This window comes from Ascaphus truei, chromosome 13 (assembly GCF_040206685.1).
Source record: "Ascaphus truei isolate aAscTru1 chromosome 13, aAscTru1.hap1, whole genome shotgun sequence".
NCBI classification, from domain to species: domain Eukaryota; kingdom Metazoa; phylum Chordata; class Amphibia; order Anura; family Ascaphidae; genus Ascaphus; species Ascaphus truei.
The window spans coordinates 14,342,581-14,361,886 of NC_134495.1; the positions used below are offsets into that span (position 1 = coordinate 14,342,581).

General features: G+C 44.7%; 1 protein-coding gene across 2 annotated transcripts in view; it reads left to right on the forward strand.

The window, feature by feature from the left end:
• GALNT9 (polypeptide N-acetylgalactosaminyltransferase 9) overlaps nucleotides 1–18,321 on the forward strand; it is a 110,891-nt gene extending 92,570 nt beyond the window's left edge. For both annotated transcript variants that reach the window (XM_075568616.1, XM_075568617.1), the window contains exons 7-11: nucleotides 2,805–2,990; nucleotides 3,896–4,033; nucleotides 7,188–7,283; nucleotides 14,995–15,162; nucleotides 16,182–18,321. In XM_075568616.1, the coding sequence (XP_075424731.1) occupies nucleotides 2,805–2,990; nucleotides 3,896–4,033; nucleotides 7,188–7,283; nucleotides 14,995–15,162; nucleotides 16,182–16,328 (735 nt within the window). In that variant the 3' untranslated portion in view covers nucleotides 16,329–18,321. The remainder of the gene's footprint in view (nucleotides 1–2,804; nucleotides 2,991–3,895; nucleotides 4,034–7,187; nucleotides 7,284–14,994; nucleotides 15,163–16,181) is intronic.
• Nucleotides 18,322–19,306: the final 985 nt, after the last annotated feature.

A 19,306-nucleotide genomic window follows, 5' to 3' on the forward strand; every position in this document is an offset into this window, starting at 1 on the left:
TGCATCTTCATATTATGGGGGAGTGCCAAAGTGCATCTTCATATTATGGGGGAGTGCAGAAGTGCATCTTCATATTATGGGGGAGTGCAGAAGTGCGTCTTTATATTATGGGGGAGTGCAGAAGTGCATCTTCATATTATGGGGGAGGGCAGAAGTGCGTCTTCATATTATGGGGGAGTGCAGAAGTGCATCTTCATATTATGGGGGAGTGCCGAAGTGCATCTTCATATTATGGGGGAGTGCCGAAGTGCATCTTCATATTATGGGGGAGTGCCGAAGTGCATCTTCATATTATGGGGGAGTGCCGAAGTGCATCTTCATATTATGGGGGAGTGCAGAAGTGCATCTTCATATTATGGGGGAGTGCCGAAGTGCATCTTCATATTATGGGGGAGTGCCGAAGTGCATTTTCATATTATGGGGGAGTGCAGAAGTGCATCTTCATATTATGGGGGAGTGCCGAAGTGCATCTTCATATTATGGGGGAGTGCCGAAGTGCATCTTCATATTATGGGGGAGTGCCGAAGTGCATCTTCATATTATGGGGGAGTGCAGAAGTGCATCTTCATATTATGGGGGAGTGCAGAAGTGCATCTTCATATTATGGGGGAGTGCAGAAGTGCATCTTCATATTATGGGGGAGTGCAGAAGTGCATCTTCATATTATGGGGGAGTGCCGAAGTGCATCTTCATATTATGGGGGAGTGCAGAAGTGCATCTTCATATTATGGGGGAGTGCCGAAGTGCATCTTCATATTATGGGGGAGTGCAGAAGTGCATCTTCATATTATGGGGGAGTGCCGAAGTGCATCTTCATATTATGGGGGAGTGCCGAAGTGCATCTTCATATTATGGGGGAGTGCCGAAGTGCATCTTCATATTATGGGGGAGTGCCGAAGTGCATCTTCATATTATGGGGGAGTGCCGAAGTGCATCTTCATATTATGGGGGAGTGCCGAAGTGCATCTTCATATTATGGGGGAGTGCCGATGTGCATCATCATATTATGGGGGAGTGCAGAAGTGCATCTTCATATTATGGGGGAGTGCAGAAGTGCATCTTCATATTATGGGGGAGTGCAGAAGTGCATCTTCATATTATGGGGGAGTGCAGAAGGGCATCTTCATATTATGGGGGAGTGCAGAAGTGCATCTTCATATTATGGGGGAGTGCAGAAGTGCATCTTCATATTATGGGGGAGTGCCGAAGTGCATCTTCATATTATAGGGGAGTGCCGAAGTGCATCTTCATATTATGGGGGAGTGCAGAAGTGCACCCTGTTCTGTGTGTGGCATTTACAACACAATTGGAATGAATGGCAGATGCAAATCTTAACTTAAATATTAATGCCTCAGTCGCAAAGAAAATGGAGGGACTTGATCAAGGTTTCACAAATCTAGTATACTACATCATAAACCAGGAGCTCGCAATGCAAAGGCCAGCACCTAAACCACAGGGTTACCTTTTCTGAAACAATCAGTGAGATATTATTGCTATAATGGAGTTAAAATGGATAGAGCAGGAATTGTTTTTTTTTAATACAAAATTGCCTTAAAACTGCAGTTCAGGCAATATCCTGCATGTGCGTTTTTTTTAATAAATCAGTTCTGTAGTAAGAAAAAATACTTTTAGCATTTTCTGTTTTAAAAAAAAACAACTTTGAAAGACCAATGTTCTTGTATTCTATTTTAACAAGCATGCTTGTTCCTATAGCAACGATTTACATACCCCATATTTAAAGATGTCACCAAACTTTGCCGATCAATAGACGGAGAACAAATTGACCGGCAGCTATGCAGTTTTTTTAGGTAAGTAGAGATTGCCCAGATGAAACTATTGAAGTTAAAAAAAAACCTAAAAAAAAAAAAAAAAAACGGGAGCCTGAAGTGCAGCTTTAACTGATGCCATCACCGTAATTATGTGCTTCACGATATACTGCAGTCCTCAAATAAATTACATCATCAATTCTGAGCCATTTTTATGCTATATGATATTTTTAGGGGGGCTGCTCTAGAATACATAGCTTCATAAGTCACATCTGATAACTGCAACTTTTTAATCAGTGCAGTCACTGATTCTTTACAAAAGCACCCATTATTGCATATTCCACTTTGTTGTGCTGTTTCAGAGTTGAATGATTAAATATACAGACAGTGTATAAATGTCCAAGGAATTGTACTTCTGAATGGTCCTGCTCTTTTGAAACTGATGTGTTGGTTATGTAAGCCAAGGTGCAGTGAATGGTTCATAAAAACCTAGCAACCTGCCATATGATCCATGAGCGAGACCAGTATCTTGTCTCCAACAAGTGGGGGTTATATAGGCGGATTACAGGGCAGTGTGGGCAGTATACCCTCTTTCGTGCTCACCTGGATTTCAGTATTGGAACATGTACCTAGACTCAAAGGCTGTCATTTTGTCCATGTTGCTGATATCCATCTCTAGATTTGCCCTATATGACTATGTCCATCTCTTTTAACCCCATTCATACAACATGATGGTGCACCGAGTGAAGAAATGTGTCCTTCAATTTGTTATATATCTTCAACTTGATCAATTCAGTTGGGGAACCATATTCCAAGTATTATGGGAATTATTGAAGATTAGTTTCCTAGATATGTCGTCATGTGCTATTAATGATTTGAAACTCCCAATCATATCTCACCTCAAACATCTCCATTCTAATCTAGACTGTGGAGCTGTAGTCTTTCTACCCTATATTCTTCTGAGCCTGAGGTGGAGCTGTGATGTAAAAGAAAGTGTTGGGGAAAGGTATCTCTAAAGCTTCTGCATTACTCTACTAGGTCTGGCAGTGTGGCGGAAGCATGGAAGTTCTACCTTGCTCCAGAGTCGCCCACATTGAACGCACAAAGAAGCCTTACAACAATGACATTGACTACTATGCAAAGCGTAACGCCCTGCGAGCTGCCGAGGTGTGGATGGATGAGTTCAAGTCCCATGTATACATGGCGTGGAATATACCCATGACGGTAAGATGCTGTATGTGCTGTACATTGTCAATTAGAAGGACACCCTTACTATGCTACTGTATCTGCCCCTCCAACAGCAAAGTGGATTAGACATGTTCGACCATATTATTAATATACACCGTGTTCAGGAAAAAAGGGATCCCTTTTAGTTTTTCATCATATCTTTTATATATTTCTTGCTCAATCCCTATGACAATTGTAGGTATGTTATGTAGATTAACACTACAGTATATAAGAAGCACAATGTAGACACTGTCAAGTTCTGAGCTGTAAGTTGTAGATACCTGTTTTTTCAGTTATATTTACTCTTACTTACCCTTGGCACAAGTAAGTCTCTCTCTCTCTCTCTCTAAGAATATTTATTAGATTAAAAAATAATTTTAATCTACTGTGACGGACCTATAATTGCTCACATTTTCATGAATCTGTTGTGAATTTTCTGCAGGGTATGACGCAGTGTATATTATATTATTGGCATATATGATTTTGCTATTGCTTTGTTTCACATTGCATAATAATATGAGCAGCACGTAGATAGTTAAACATGCACACCGGAGAGGAAGAGGGGTCGCCCGATGGAGAACTTCATTTACACGTGGAGAGCAATAATACGCAGAAAGTGGGACGTTAGAAGAAGGTGGTGAATGCAAATACAGCAAAGAAACATAGACCCAGGCGTGAATCTCTCACATCAATAATTTGCAGATAGTGGTATTTTCCTGCATTAAATTAATGTAACCCCGCTTTGGGTGCCAGAGCGCTGGGCTGTAATGCATTGCTGGGCATTCAAAGGGTCAAATTGTACAGGTGCATTGCAGTCTTCTCTGAGCTGTGCCAGGGGATTCTCATCCTAAAGTGTGTCCCGTGGAGGAGACCTGGGTATAAGTCGTACTTCCTCTTTACAGAACCCCGGAGTAGACTTTGGTGACGTCTCGGAGAGGTTGGCTCTTCGGCAGAGGCTGCAGTGCCGCAGCTTCAAATGGTACCTGGAGAATGTGTATCCAGAAATGAGGGTGTACAATAACACTATTACCTACGGAGAGGTAGGAGTGTCCCCAGGGACGACGCGTTTCTTCTGCTGCTGCTGTTTAACCCTTTTTATCTTTCCTACATGGGGCCAGGCTGGCCACGTGGTTATCATGGACACGTTCAGCCAAACATGGGTCCTTCCCCTAAACCAGGAGGGGCCAACTTCAGTCCTCAAGGGCCACTAACAGGTCAGGTTTTCAGGATATCCCTGCTTCAGCACAAGTAGCTCAGTCAATAACTAAGCAGGAGGGAAGCAACCAGGCACTCGGTCTTGCAAAAAGATAATTTATTAGCAAATCCAGTTCCAACGTTTCGACTGCATAAGCAGTCTTCAACAAGGTCAGAGCCCTCACCTTGATAAAGACTGCTTATGCAGTCGAAACGTTGGAAATGGATTTGCCAATAAATGATCTTTTTACAAGACGGAGTGCCTGGTTACTTCCCTCCTGCTCCGTGACTTCATTGGGGTACTGCAAGATCTTCCCCATCTCCATGAGCACGGACAAATGGCCTTTACTTGCTACCTTTATTGTGTACCTGTAACCCTCGCTGTGTTCCTCAGTCAATAACTAAGCCACTGTTTGAGCCACCTGTGTGTGTGTGTTAATTGAGCCACCTGTGCTGAAGCAGGGGATATCCTGAAACCCTGACTAGTTTGGTGGCCCTTGAGGACTGGAGTTGGCCACCCGTGCCCTAAATTATCAGAAGGGTTTACCCGCACTGAGTTCTACAGTTAATGAGAGCAACTTGGAAATAGTAATAATAATAATAATTATTATGTAAATAGTGGACATGTTATAATAAAATAATATTATAGATTAGTGGTGCTAATCAGACCAGGTTTTTCGGATTCCTCTAATTACCATGCACAACCTATTAGTCTTAATTAGAGTAATACTACTTACTCTCATGTAGAAACCTAAAGTTCCTTAAAGAAAAAGATTTGTTTTTTTTTTAGCATGATGACATCCTAAACCTTTCTAAAAATGAGTTCAGAGTAGTTTTGACCCGCTGTAAAAAAAATGTAGAACAGTGTTTCTTAACTGGCGTGCCGCGGCCCTCTGCCAAGGGTGCGGAGGGACCAGGAGAATCACACTGTCAGCTGGTCTGCAGGAACGTTCCGCTAGGCCCGGAGACTGGCAGGCTGTGACCCGCCTCTCCTCTCTCTCAGCCCGGCACAAAGGAGAGAGAGGAAAGGCGGCTCGCAACTTCTCCCCGCCTCCAGACCAAGGGAGGGGAAAATGGTGAGTCCGCTCCGTGAAAAGGGTGGGTGAGCGTGGAGTGTGCCGAGGGAAAAAAAGGGGAAGTATGAAGTGTGAGTGAGGGGGTGAATGTGGAATGTGGATGACGGAGGTAAGTGTAGTGGGTTTGTGTGTGTGAGAAAGAGGGCGAGTGTGCGTGTGAGAAGGAGGGCGAGTGTGCGTGTGACGAGGGCGAGTGTGCAGAGGGTGAGTGTGTGTGTGAGAAGGAGGGCGAGTGTGCGTGTGAGAAGGAGGGCGAGTGTGCGTGTGAGAAGGAGGGCGAGTGTGCATGTGAGAAGGAGGGCGAGTGTGTGTGTTAGAAGGAGGGCGAGTGTGCGTGTGAGAAGGAGGGCGAGTGCGCATGTGGGAAGGAGGGCGAGAGCGCGTATGAGAAGGAGGGTGAGTGTGCATGTGAGAAGAGGGTGAGTGTGTGTGTGAGAAAGAGGGAGCGTGTGAGAAGGAGGGCGAGTGTGCATGTGAGAAGGAGGGCGAGTGCGCATGTGGGAAGGAGGGCGAGTGCGCGTGTGAGAAGGAGGGCAAGTGTGCGTGTGAGAAGGAGGGCGAGTGTGCGTGTGTGAAGAAGGGCGAGTGTGCGTGTGAGAAGAGGGTGAGTGTGTGTGTGAGAAGGAGGGCACGTGTGAGAAGGAGGGCGCGTGTGCATGTGAAAAGGAGGGCGAGTGTGCGCGTGAGAAGGAGGGTGAGTGTGCGTGCGAGAAGGAGGGCGAGTGCGCGTGACAAGGAGAGCGAGTGTGCGTGTGAGAAGGAGGGCGAGTGTGTGTGTGAGAAACCGGGCCAGTGTGGTTTGTGTGAGTGAGGAGGGATGAGCAAGGGTTGATAATCAGGGGTGCCCCAAGGTTTTAAAAATCCTCCGGGGGTGCCCCTGCTCAGAAGAGGTCGAGAACCGCGGATGTAGAAATTCTGGAGATAATGCACAGTACTATTCATTTGTAATGCATTTTGACCACTTGACTACCTGACATCATTTGCAATATAATACAGCAAAGGGGTTGTAATCTAGCTACAGGCTAACAGAAGGGCTGTCCGGTCAGATTTCTTGTGCAGTACAGTTCTTTATTATGTCATGTTACTTTGCTACATGATACAATCAACTGCTCCCCCTTCTCTCTAAGATGTGACTGTGAGAAGGCATTATGTGAAGCAGGCACTGACAGTCCACTCTGAGGATGTTGTCAGTGAGAAAGCTACTTGTCTCTTGGTACTATTGCCAAAGTCACCTTAATTGCACATGACTTTAAGCTTGTCAGGGGCTATCAAAGTCCTGGATCTGTTAATTCAGCCAACTAGAAGCTACTGGGCTCAGGAGAGAATAGTGGGATAGAGAGGTATAAATTAAATTTAGCCATTTTGTGATCGTTGGGGAAAAAAAGTGAATGTGACATTTATCACCTAAAAAAACAAGACATACCTGCCATTCGTTCAATCAAGATTATTTTGCAGAAAAACTCGCCTTTTTTCAAACTCCTTTTGCACAAACTGGCAGGGACTCGGCAATCAGCTATTGATTTTATTTGTGATTCTACAACAGCTACCAAGAAATCGTGAATTAAATCACAAAGCAAACGGATAAAGGTGCGCACTCCGCAACTGGCAAGAGATTAATTTGTGTCTCAGACGGCACAGTACACCCTGGCGAGAGGGTGATCCATCTAGGGATGCTGACCTGGTTTACACAATGACATCCTATAAATAACATCATTCAGCTGTAAGCTGGTACCCATTCATTACACCTTTTGTAAGCATGAAATGCAGTGATGGCATTGCTGGAACCTCTGGCTTTTAGGTTACAGAGAAATAAAGAAAGCCCTTTGAAGCACCAGTCACTGTATAGTCTGTGGTTATGAGCATGTTGGACTATCAAAGCCAAGTTCACCTGACAGCTGAGAATAACATTGAAACCGTTTTTCAGCTTCGTAACAGCAAAGCGACTGGTTACTGTTTGGATCAAGGTTCGGAGGATGACGACAAAGCCATCCTGTACCCCTGTCACGGCATGTCTTCACAGGTAAACACTTTATGGAATGTCACTACCGTGGTCCTTCATATGCTCTGGATATGCCGGGCAATGCATTTATTTGGATATGGTATGACAGTGTGCCAACAATACAATAGGATTGTCTTCTAGTCCAATGACTTAATCCCTTGGCTACCAGAGTAGCCTGTAATTCATTGTATTGAAGAGCCCTCCAGCCGGAAAAGTGGTTACCTACGGTATTATGCTATTCCTCCTCTGTACTGTGAATTAACTACTTCACTGCTAGAGGGGACTGCAAGATAGCCCAAAACATGGCTAAGTGTGTTTACTCAACCGTAACCCTCCTTGTCAGGCTCTAAAGGAGTATACATCAAATTGACTATATACACAGTACATGGCAGTGCTCGGCCTCTCATACCTGTTTAGGGTGCTGGGTCGGTGGAGACTGGGCATGGGTGGTTGAATGTAACAAGGATGGGCGCCAGGAGCTTTGATAAAGCATATAGTGCTTTATTGGTATCCGTCAATAATGCTTCACAGACACTGACAAACGTCACACTAAACTGATAACTCGTGGCAAATCATAAAATGCAGGACTTCATCCCCTTTGTATCTCTCACTCCTATGCTCGGGAGGTACTTGGCTTGTTACTCGCAGTAAGGGTTGAACTGGCGGTCTCTTGCATAGAGTTGGGGATGCCCCATGTTACATGGACCTCTCTGGAATACACTTCAGGTTGCTGGATTAGGAACCCGCCACTGTGTACTGCATACTTCTTCCATACCTACTGTATCTGGTCAGGATTGCACCAGGGACTTTCCGGTTGTGCCGATACAAACACACTCCAGAGTTACCAACACGAGAACTTCTTACTAGATGCATGCTTCCTCCCGTTCAATAGTTAGAACAATCTCGGACCCATACTACTGGCACTTACTTAAAGTGGCACGTGCCTTAACTGAAAACAACAAAGGGTGACAGGACACATCTTAATACATTAATCTACACAGACAAACCTATTTACAGGACTCACAGTGAGGCCCCGTACTGAAGTCTGAAGAACCTGTTTTTAGAACATTGGGTGGAGCTATTATATACCCTTCTATCTCCCTATAGTGACATCACCGGTCACAAGACATACAAAGGAGTAGCATCCCTGCTGCACAGTCATCCTACCTCACATGATGGGATGGGGCGTAACCTGAGTGAGCCCACACAGTTAGCCCTTTAAAGCCATTAATCCCTTAACTGAAATAGTAGTCCCAAAGATTGGGCTACAGAAATATGTCCTCCTTCGGGGTTGACTTAAAAAACCCTTAGGCCAGGTCCATAATGTCTTCGCCCGGGCAGAGGCGCGCGGCCGTGACGTCACCCGCTTGAAGCGGTGCGTTTTTTGGTCATGGTGCGCGCGCCGCCTGTGGGCGTGTCTAGGGGGCGTGCCGGTGATGTCACCGAGCTGGTTCGCCCTCATTGGGCGAACCAATCACGTGACCAGCCTGTCGCGCTGAGAAATCAGTGTAACTGATTTATCACGCAATGTGCGCCCCCCTCCTGCTTCCACGCGCGGATGCGCCTGCACCCGCACGCCGCATGGACGCAAACACTGCCTTAAGGCAGTCTGTTCGCTCAGCGTGCGGACGCTTCCGCGCGGTCTGCAGTAGCATGGCCCCAGCTTTAGCATGCAGGAGACTGCACAACTTCATAAATATATGATATTTTATGCCACGTATAATGAAAAGATATTGGTATTTATGTAATTAAGGCACACAAAAACCACCAACTTGGGCATTCCAGTGACAATAAAAGAAGACTCTCTTTTCTTGTTTTATTGTCCCAGCATATCTTAATAGCATTTCCTGTCTGTTTAACTATATTTACCCAAGCATAAATTTTCCTATTACCAACAGCAGCACGGCCCTATAAATTTAAGATAATGCTCAGTTAAACACTTTGTTTTCATAATAGCTATTCATGAATGTCGTCTTCTCGGCACAAATATTTCTTGCTGCTGTTTATCCTGCTTTTGTGTAAAGATTCAAGGTGACAGATACCGGAGAGAGGGTGTTTTCATGCTCAATTCATTTTTAGCGCAGTTGTTACTGGTGAAACTTGTAGACCTTGTAAAACCAGAAGGGTTTAACCTTTTCTCTGCCAGCACTATACTGAGGTCCCCTCTACTAGTGGTGAAAGGTTCAGGTCACACCCTTTAAAAAAAATGTACTCTAAGGCCCATATTCACTAAAGGTAGCTAGCATGACCTACAGATGTAGCAAGGCTGACTGTCACATTACCGTGGCAGTCACGGCAACCAAGATTTAATGCTGTGGGGGATGGGCGGGTCACATTCAGAAGCATGGACCTCCTGCAAATCCATCACAGCAGACACTGTCTCGGGCGCCGAAAACGTTTCCTTGTCTGTTTGCGACGCAGAGGACAACAAGTCTTGCTACATCTGTAACAACTGTTCAAATGAATGAGCATTAGGCTGCGTCCAGGGTCAGCGCTTAGGCGCTGACCCGTGCTGAGGAGCGCTGACGCTTCTCAGTGAGCCCCTGCAGCCGCAGTGAGAGCGGCTTTAGCAGGGGGTCGCGCACGCTTCCGCAAGCGTGCGGAAGCGTAGGTCTTTTTCAAAAGATAGATTTTCGCGCTCATGGAGCGCAGGGGCGGTCACGTGAGCGGTTCGCCCAATGAGGGCGAACCAGCTCAGTGACGTCACAGGACCCCTCCCCCCCGACGGCGCGCAGACCAAGGCCAGGGAAAGCACCCTCTTTCCCTCAGCCTCCGCGCGCTTCCGCACGGCTGCAGTCCTATGGACGCAGCCTTAGAACGTGCTATAGCTTAGCACCCTTTAGTGAATAAGGGCATTGATATGTTTTACTTTGCTGGCAAAACGGCTTGCAATGCATTGCCGTCCATCAAGGTAGCAAAGGGGTGAAGAAATGCCGACATTAAACAATACTTTCATTTACGCACAAGGAGAATCAGCACTCCATTTTAAATGTTAAACACACACAGTTCGCCTTTCAGTTTTTGTCATTAGAGACCCAGATCTGTAATGAGTTCATATTTATTTATAAAATGTTTTACCAGGAAGTAATACATTGAGTTACCTCTCCTTTTCACGTATGTCCTGGGCACAGAGTTATGATGACAAATACGTATTTACATGAAGTGAGCAGTGTTATACATGATATACAAGACATTGCATGCACAGTTAGAGATAATATATATTATAGGCGTATGTAATAGTTACAGACCAGATTAAAATGTGAGACAGCTTTTGTTTTGAAAGAACGTAGACTGTGGTGGATGTGATAGTCTTCGGTAGGTTGTTCCAGTTGTGGGGTGAACGGTAAGGGAAGGAGGAGCGGTCGGATACTTTGTTGAACCTTGGGACCATGAACAGTCTTTGGAGTCAGATCTCAGATGATAAGTGCAGCATGTGGTAGGGGCGAGGAGCTTGTTCAGATAGATGCGTAGCTTGACCAGAAAGTATTCGAAGGCAAGACAGGAGAGATGAACTTTTCGACTTGACTCAAGTGATGGCCAATCTAGTTCTTTGAGCATTTCACAGTAATGTGTGTGGTACTGTAGTTGCATTGAAGGACAAAACGGCATATTGAATTGTAGAGGGTATCAACTTTGCTAAGGTTGGTTTGGGGTGCTGTGCCATATACTATGTCCCCATAGTCTATAATTGACATTAGTATATTTTATGCGATACGCTTTCTGACCAGCAGACGTAGGGAGGATTTGTTCCTATAAAGTACACCTAGTTTGGCATAGATTTTGGATGTCAGGGTATCAATGTGCAACCCAAATGTTAAATCCGAGTCAAACCATATGCCTAAGTATTTAAAACTAGTAACAGGGGATGGAAGTTTATTTGATAAAATAAGAAAATGACTAGTTTCAACACACTGTGGGGGCTCATTTGCAAGTCATTACCCAGAATCCTTTGCTGCAGCGGAAGCACGATGCACTGTGTGATTATGGAGTAAGGAAGGTTTGTGGAATATTGGATATTACTGTATATGAGATATGAAATCCCTGGCAGTGGAAGATTTTCATTGGGTACATTACTTTGAATTCCGAAACATCCAATCCTGCTTTAAGTTCTGCTTGTTTTTTTTTGTTTTGTTGGTATGTTAATCAAAGTGTAATTGTATCAATGATGACTATTCAAGTAAGTTCCCTTACACTCTCCCTTCTTTTTATTACCAGGATGAGAAGCAGGTGGTCCCTGCAGCTGAATGATGTTCGTTTCAGCTCCTGGGACCTCCTGTTTGCAGAAGTGCTTACCAGTGAAGGTAACGTCTGTACTCCCTAATATTAAAATCCCTGGCGTAACGCGGGGCCAATAGGAGTACACAACAGAATGACGCTGCAGCTTCCTTGTGGCACATGTGATACAAGTGATTTAAACCGCCATTTTGTTTCCCCGGAAGGGGACTTCATTGAGCTAGCTTCATCAGTAGAGTCTCAATAACCAGGGGGTTACCCGTGCTGAAAATAATGCATTTCAGCCATGGGGACCCTCTGGCTCTCATCCAGGGAATAAAGGAACAGGGTTAATTTCTAACAGTTTCATTTACATTTTTATTTAATAAAAATGTTAATTTGAATGTAAAGCTTAATTTCTTAAAGTTCTGTGTGTGTCATGCACCTTCTTATATAGAATAATAGGAAATGTCGTCTTTGAAGAATGCCGTTTTCTGCTCAGTGCCACATTTCAGAATTATAGATCTTTATGTTTTGTCAAAGTCTGGAACATACCTCTGGCAGTGAAGGGGTTTGGGGTTTGCAGGGAAGCAGCGGTGGAAATCTCGTTCCTGCGGTTTAGCAGTAATTACACAGCTGGAAAACTTCTTTCAGCTCCACCACAATCTACAAAATGAGATCAGTGTGAAAAGCTCAGTGTCGGAAACACTAATCAAAGCAATGAGCAGGAACTGCATCATTGACAGATTTTAAGTACACATAAATAAGAGATTGGCCCACGGTCACATGGTGCAAAGGGCCCCCAACCGGAATCGAACCCAGGAATTTGCGTATTTAAGATCGATGTGTTGTCAAACCTTACTCTGAGCTTCTGCCTCTCCAACTCTCCATCTCTCCATTTCCATAAAGATGCAACACTATCATGGGAATCAGAGTTGGGGGAAAAAGCAGTGGATCAGTCTTATGGTGGCATGACATCTACATGTAGCCAAGTGGTCAGATATGTGGTGCCAGAACCTAGTAGATGTGCGGGAGGGCTAGGTAATGGTTACTATTGTCACTGTTACCAAGTAGGAGTTCAGGCCGAGCAATGTGAGGAGGTCTCAGTCAATGAGGACGCCAGGAGCTTTGGTGTAAAAGTAAAACAGTCTTTAATTGAACATTAGCAGCAAATAGCAAATTCACTCGACTGCAGACTTCTGGGTTCCCGTGAAAGGGGCACAGACTTGTGTTAGGATGGGATCCACAGGGGGGAAAGAAGGTTGGTCTGTTTGGAGGTGAGGACCTTGGGACTTTACTATCTCTCTGGCAGGAGTACCGAGTATTCCCACTCAACTCTTATGACCTGGTTCCCATCGGTACCGTCCTTCCTGCTTTAAGTGAGAGTTCTATGATCAGACAAGCCCAGCATAAGGGTGCTACACCTTGGTCACAAATTCCTTGCTTGCATTCCCAGGGAGCCCTCTGTCTTATACTCCAGACCAAGCTAGTTCTAGAGAGTTAAGCCATTAATGCTCTAATAGCTGACCAGATACAGATGCACTTGGCTTCATTGTTCCCTCTGATGGGATATGTTGGATATTCTGCACCAGCTCTGCGATTGGGCTCCTATAGAAACTGTGATATGTTGAGACTAGGATTTAGTGTTTTCTCATGGAACAATGAGGCTGCTCCACCTGTATAAAGAACTCTTAGGGCCTTATTCTATATGGTCCAATGCAGCTATCGGACCGTTTTCCGTTGACAATTCCCACTTAGTCAGGTGAATTAACCCTTTGCTTGCCTTTGTGATGCTTAGTGAATATACACCAATGACCCTCAACATTGTTACTTAGAATGTTGGCAACTGTGACGTCTCTTTAGTATATTCCAACAAACTCACCTATTGTGGAATCACGGTCAATAAACTCTTCACTGTCAATGGGGAATCATTGCTTTGCAAAGAGTTGCAGGCCCCCTCGGCTATGAAGTTATTAAGTATTTGGGGGTACGTTATTATATTAGCATGTATCTCCTAATAAAGGCTAAATCATGACCAAACTTCTGCAGTGCAACAGTGGATAAGTCGGTCTATACCTGTTCTAGCCCAGGCTCACTGTAGCTAATGAGTAGGATGAGGCAGTTAAACTCGTCCCCTTTAAATGCACACAGAGTCCTTCAATTTTCTGTAACCCTATTGGAGGGGGGTAAACAGAAGCATAAAATAACTTGGAGGTAGCACATGTGAGAGAAAGGTGAAAAAGAAATGCTTTGTTCTGGGGAAACAGTGAGAGGGGTGGCTACTCACAAGGCTGCTGGCTGGAAAAGGAAGACTCCTTTCCTGTGCAAGCAGTAACAAGGCAGGGGTTGCACCAAATAGCAGGGGGAGGAGGGGCAGCCCAACTCACAGAGTTACTAAGGCAACAGGCTAAGAAGCCAGGGAAGGGGGTTACATAGTAACAACATAAACACAGAGAATGACAACAGTCACCTAACAGGAAGAATCAAACAGGGGCCAGAACAATACTATAGCAGTACTTAATGTTAATAATTCCATTTTGCGCCCCATAAACTGATGGAAGTTACTCCTATGCCATTTCGTAACGGGTAGCACCCAGAGCTTTTCCTACAGCCGGCAACGCAGTCTCAACTCTGCATGAACACGCTAAATGAAAGTGCCAGGCGGCAGCACATTATGCCGGCCCTGTCCGGAGCCTCCTGAGTTCCTCCCACCGCCAGGGAGATCAGAAATTCACAGGGCATGCTGCGAATGGGCAGAAATCATCATATAGCAGCATAGGCAGGAAAGAGATCAGTGTAGTCTGTGTCACTAGAGAGACTGGAACTCATGCAGGAAGCCAGGCGCTGCATTCAACTTTGTAGGTGGAATTTCAATATAAAAAAATGTATATCGTTTAAAACAGCAGCGCCTTAACTTATTCACACAACACCCTTTCAGTGCCGGAAGGGCATGTCTCTGGCACTTAAAGACGCAATCCAAGCATGGGATTCATTTACATTTTTTTTTATTTTTAAACTAGGGTTGAAGCAGGGAGCTGAATTCGACTCCGGGGACCACGTGCTTCTGGAGATAATTACCTCTGTTCTGCTCGGCTAACAGGGTTCATGTAATGGCGGAGTTTCAAAGCTCCCGCATCCTGTGGACGAATGGGAAGCTGTGATGTCATCATGTCATCGGCTTCCTATTGGCCCGCGTTACGCAGGAGTTTTTAAACTTTTAAACCTCAGATAGCCCAGCCGGAGACACTACCGGCACCCCAAATCGGAGGTCTGTATCTCCTGAAGCAGGGGGTCCCCCCCGAGCTGAAATGAAGGGGTTTAGCTCCGAAGACCCCTGCTGCTTCAATCCTACGTAAAAAAATTTGAACTGTAGCGCTATTGTGCTACATTTAAAAAAAAGCAATTATACTGTAAAAAAAGAAATTTCAGAACTCCATACATCCTAACACCCTCATCCTACAGTCAATGGCAGTCAGCAGAATTGCATCTGACCCCCCTTTTGCTTTTTGTTTTGACCCAGCTGGTACGTTACAGCACAGACGGGCTACTGCAGTTAGGCCCCTTGGGCTCCACCACCTTTTTACCTGATACAAAGTGTCTGATTGATGACGGGAAGGGAAGGACCCCCACTCTAAAGAAATGTGAGGACATCCCCAGGCCGACTCAAAGACTCTGGGATTTCACACAGGTAACAGCACAAAGTTTACACTTTTTCACCAGCTGAGCTTTTGTGTAAGGCGGCCGGGGGGAAGATTCTTAGGCCCAGATCCATAAAGGCTGCCACATTTAGTCATCCTTCCGTGAATCTGGGCCCTGGTACTTCAGCTCCCAATTGCCAAGCCTTATCTATTGGGAGATCTAGGGGTCAAACGCCAGGGGTATGCCAAAATACCCGCACAGCTGTAGTATATGAATTTTTATTATTGGTTACAACAAAACTGGGTTTGGCTGCAGATCCCAGAGGAGAGGTTTAGGCATCCCTGGGTTACAGCTCAAACAGTATATAACAATTAATAATATACATAGTCATTGTGTAATCCACATCCAAAAATAAGCTACTGCCTGAAAAGCTTCTGCTTCCAAAATCCAAAGAACATGCACAATTTGAATCGTTACATTGCCATATTACATTTTTACTTAATCATTCTAATGGCTACATGGAAAATTTGTTTTTAATGGCTAAGAATATACTTTTTTTTAGTATATCGCATTGTGTGGGACCATGTTTATTAGGGGGTTATTTATTAAAAGCCAGTCACTAAGTGAATTGCTACTAACGATCATTAATGGTTTTCAGTGTTTTATAGATACGTCTTTAAATGTCCCTTTTTTCTCCAGCACTGGACAATACTTTCACCCACTGCATGTTTGTTTGAACTAATAAAGGTCGAGACCCTAGACTAAAAGTCTTGAAAACTCAAGAGATAAATCGGTGCTTTGTCCAAGCTCCTTTGAGAAAAGGATTATAAATAATATTAGATTACAATATTAGATTACACTATTAGATACAATATTAGATTACAATCACTTAGATTGTAAACTTTTTGGGGCAGGGGTTCTCTTTGCCTTGTTCTTTGCCTGTTGCACTAATCCCCATTGTTTGGAGTTTATTTACCTTGTATTGTAATTTTGGAAAGCCCTGCGTACAGTGTTGGCGCTATGTAAATAAAATGATGCATACGATATGTTTTTCTATTGTACATACAGAACAGCCCAATTGTCAGCCGAGACACTGGACGCTGTCTGGAAGTTGAGATGTCCAAGGATGCTAATTTTGGACTCCGGTTGGTGGTGCAGAGATGCTCAGGACAGAAATGGATAATAAGAAACTGGATAAAACACGGGCGTAATTGACATATGGGCAAGAAGGGGGTGTGAAGCTTAGACCTGAGGATGAACGCGAGGTGGTACCTCCTTGGGTAAGCCTTGGGAAAATAGGACATCCTACCATCTGTTCATGAACAACTGAACATTACATGATAACAATAATGGACCTTCCGAGTGGATTGGCTGCCATGGATTTTGAATGGAGAAGCCAGGAGGAAGGATTGGACAGATCCTTTCAGAACTGCTGTAGGTTTACAAGATATGAAGGAGTCTGAAGGGTTTATTATAACTTCACAAAAGGAAAACCATTGGGGAATAAGCTTCTTCCCATTGGTTGCTTTTGCGTTATAGACTGGTGCACAACTCCTACGATGAATTATCATGTGCCTTTTTTATTGTACTTCCTATACAAGCAAACAGAGCATCCCCTCCCCCCCATCAGCATGTGTGATTTATTGCAGTCTAGGACCTTTCACCGCTGTTTAGTCGGGACATTTCGCCACCAGCCGTTTCCTGCCAAGGTAATGTATACCGTAACCCCCTAACCTTAGACCTTTCCTTAAACTCCTTACACTAACCCGTTAACCCCCTTACCTTAACCCCTAATGGTAATGCTAATCTTTACCCTAAAAACCTTAACCCCTTACCCTAAAACTCTTAACCTTACTCCCTTCAACTGACCCCCTAAAATTACCCCGTACACTAAAAAGCTTAACCTTAACCCCTTACCCTAAAAACCCAGAAGTTAACCCCTGGGGCGAAACGGCCTGCGGCTGACTGACCGTGGCGGCGAAAGGTCCCATTCCGGATTTATTGTGTTAACGAATATGTAAATAAGATGCAAATGTAATTAAGCAATAATCACCAATGGGCAAGGTATCTCTTTAGAGGTAATGCTGTACCCCAGATCTGTGAAGAACTGGCATTCTTTTTAAAACGTAGCCTAAAAGTGTTACTGGTCACAAAAGTACTTAAAACAATTAAGCCTACAGTAAAAAATAAAAGTCTAACATCCTCACTCTACTCCAGGGGTACTCAACCCCACTGCTCAAAGACCCATCCCCCCTCCACCCCCAACAGGTTAGGTTTTAAGGATATCCCTGCTTCAGCACAGGTGGCTCAATCAGAGGCTCAGTCTTTGACTGATCCACCTGTGCTGATGCTGAGATATCCTGAACATCTGACGGGTGGGTCTTCAGGACTGGAGTTGAGCACCCCTGCTCTACTCTGCAGCCGGGACAGCAGTAAGGATGCGTGGAGTCACGTGTGACACATTGTGTGGTTATTTTGGGCAACGTTTCTTAAGATCTGCATTCTATAGAGCGGTGCTTTCAGTTACTGCACATCGTATGGTATTCTGCCTAAATAAAGAGGTCACTCGGCAATCATACAGATTGTGGGGTTTAAATCCAATTATCAGCACTTAGTAAACTGGTCCCTCAGCTTTACACTAGTTCTCCATTGTTTTTGCAGTATCCTACAATGTGCCACATTTTATTTGGAAAAAGGGGGCAAAAACGATGGTAAAATACACAGAATTTGATATTTTATACAAGCAAAGACCCCAATACCACCTCCAATTGCTCCATATAAGCGTACCCTATAATCCTTTCTAGCTCGACACATGGCTCCATTAAATAGCCCTCCCTGTGACTCCACCCTAAGAGTGAAGCAGAACAACGGCAAAATACTTGAATACCCCGATGCTAAGAGACGTATGGACAATATTCTTTAGCACCAGTTTAACCACAGAGTCAAATTGGTAGTCCAATTCGTGGCTACATTTTAAACAGGCTGTAACCTGCTTTAAGGCCCCTGTCCAATGGAGATTATTGTACCATCACCACACAAAACATGTTTTTCACTTTTATGGGGAAAATACCTGGTGTTCCAGCCAATCAGATTGCTTGGACTGACGTGGAACTTGCTAGGAATGGTGGTTTACAGAATGTATCTTTCGCATCTTCCCATTCCAACTAAGGAAACTTGTTCACACAAATAAAACATCTACTGGAATTTGTGTCCTGCCTGCGCCTGTTTTTATTCTGATAATACGGGGGCTCTCAAGTCCAGTCCTCAAGACCCCCCCCTCAACAGGTCAGGTTTTAAGGATATCCCTGCGTCAGCACAGGTGGCTCAGCTTCAGCACAGGTGGCTCAATCAGTCCCTGCTTCAGCACAGGTGGCTCAATCAGTCCCTGCTTCAGCACAGGTGGCTCAATCAGTGGCTCAGTCAACGGCAGAGCCACCTGTGCTGAAGCAGGGATATCCTTAAAACCTGACTATTTGGGGGGGGGGGTGCTTGAGGACTGAAGTTGAGCCCCCCTGCTATAATAAATATGTATTAGTACTGGTAATCTAAGGCAGGGGTGTGTAAACATTTCTGTTCGCGCTCCCCCACTGCTCTCCCCCACTGCTCTCCCCCACTGCTCGTGCCCCCCCTCCTTACCTGCTCTCTGGCTTCAGCGGCGTCATATGACACATCGCTGAAAAGCCAGCAAAAGAAGTTACAGAGGCCTCACGCCTCCCCCGGCATTTAATTTAAATGCCTTGGGGACGAGCGCGGGGCCTCTGTAACCTCTGCGCCCCCCCTAGAAAAATCCTGCACCCCCCAGTGTGCGCACGCCTGATCTAAGGTACCCACTGCTGCTTTAGAATAGGTGCGCCTGCTGTGGCATCACATAAATGTATAGGGGGAAGCATTAATGGGGGACAGGGTTAACATTACAGATGTGCAAAATTGTTATTACATTCGCGAACCAGGCAAAATGTGGCATTTATTTTTTGCAAAACATTTTGAGGAAAATCTGCAAGTGTCGCCCCCAAAAAATAACGAATTAAATAAATTGCCAGAGGGTCACATGATCAGTGTGCAAAGGTCACGCGTCCCTTTATATACTGCCGTCCACTTTAAATTTTGTCAAACAAATGTTTGAAATATTTGAAAACTAACACACAAAAATAAACACCACTCTTTCTGGTAAACTTATCCGTGCATCTACTACG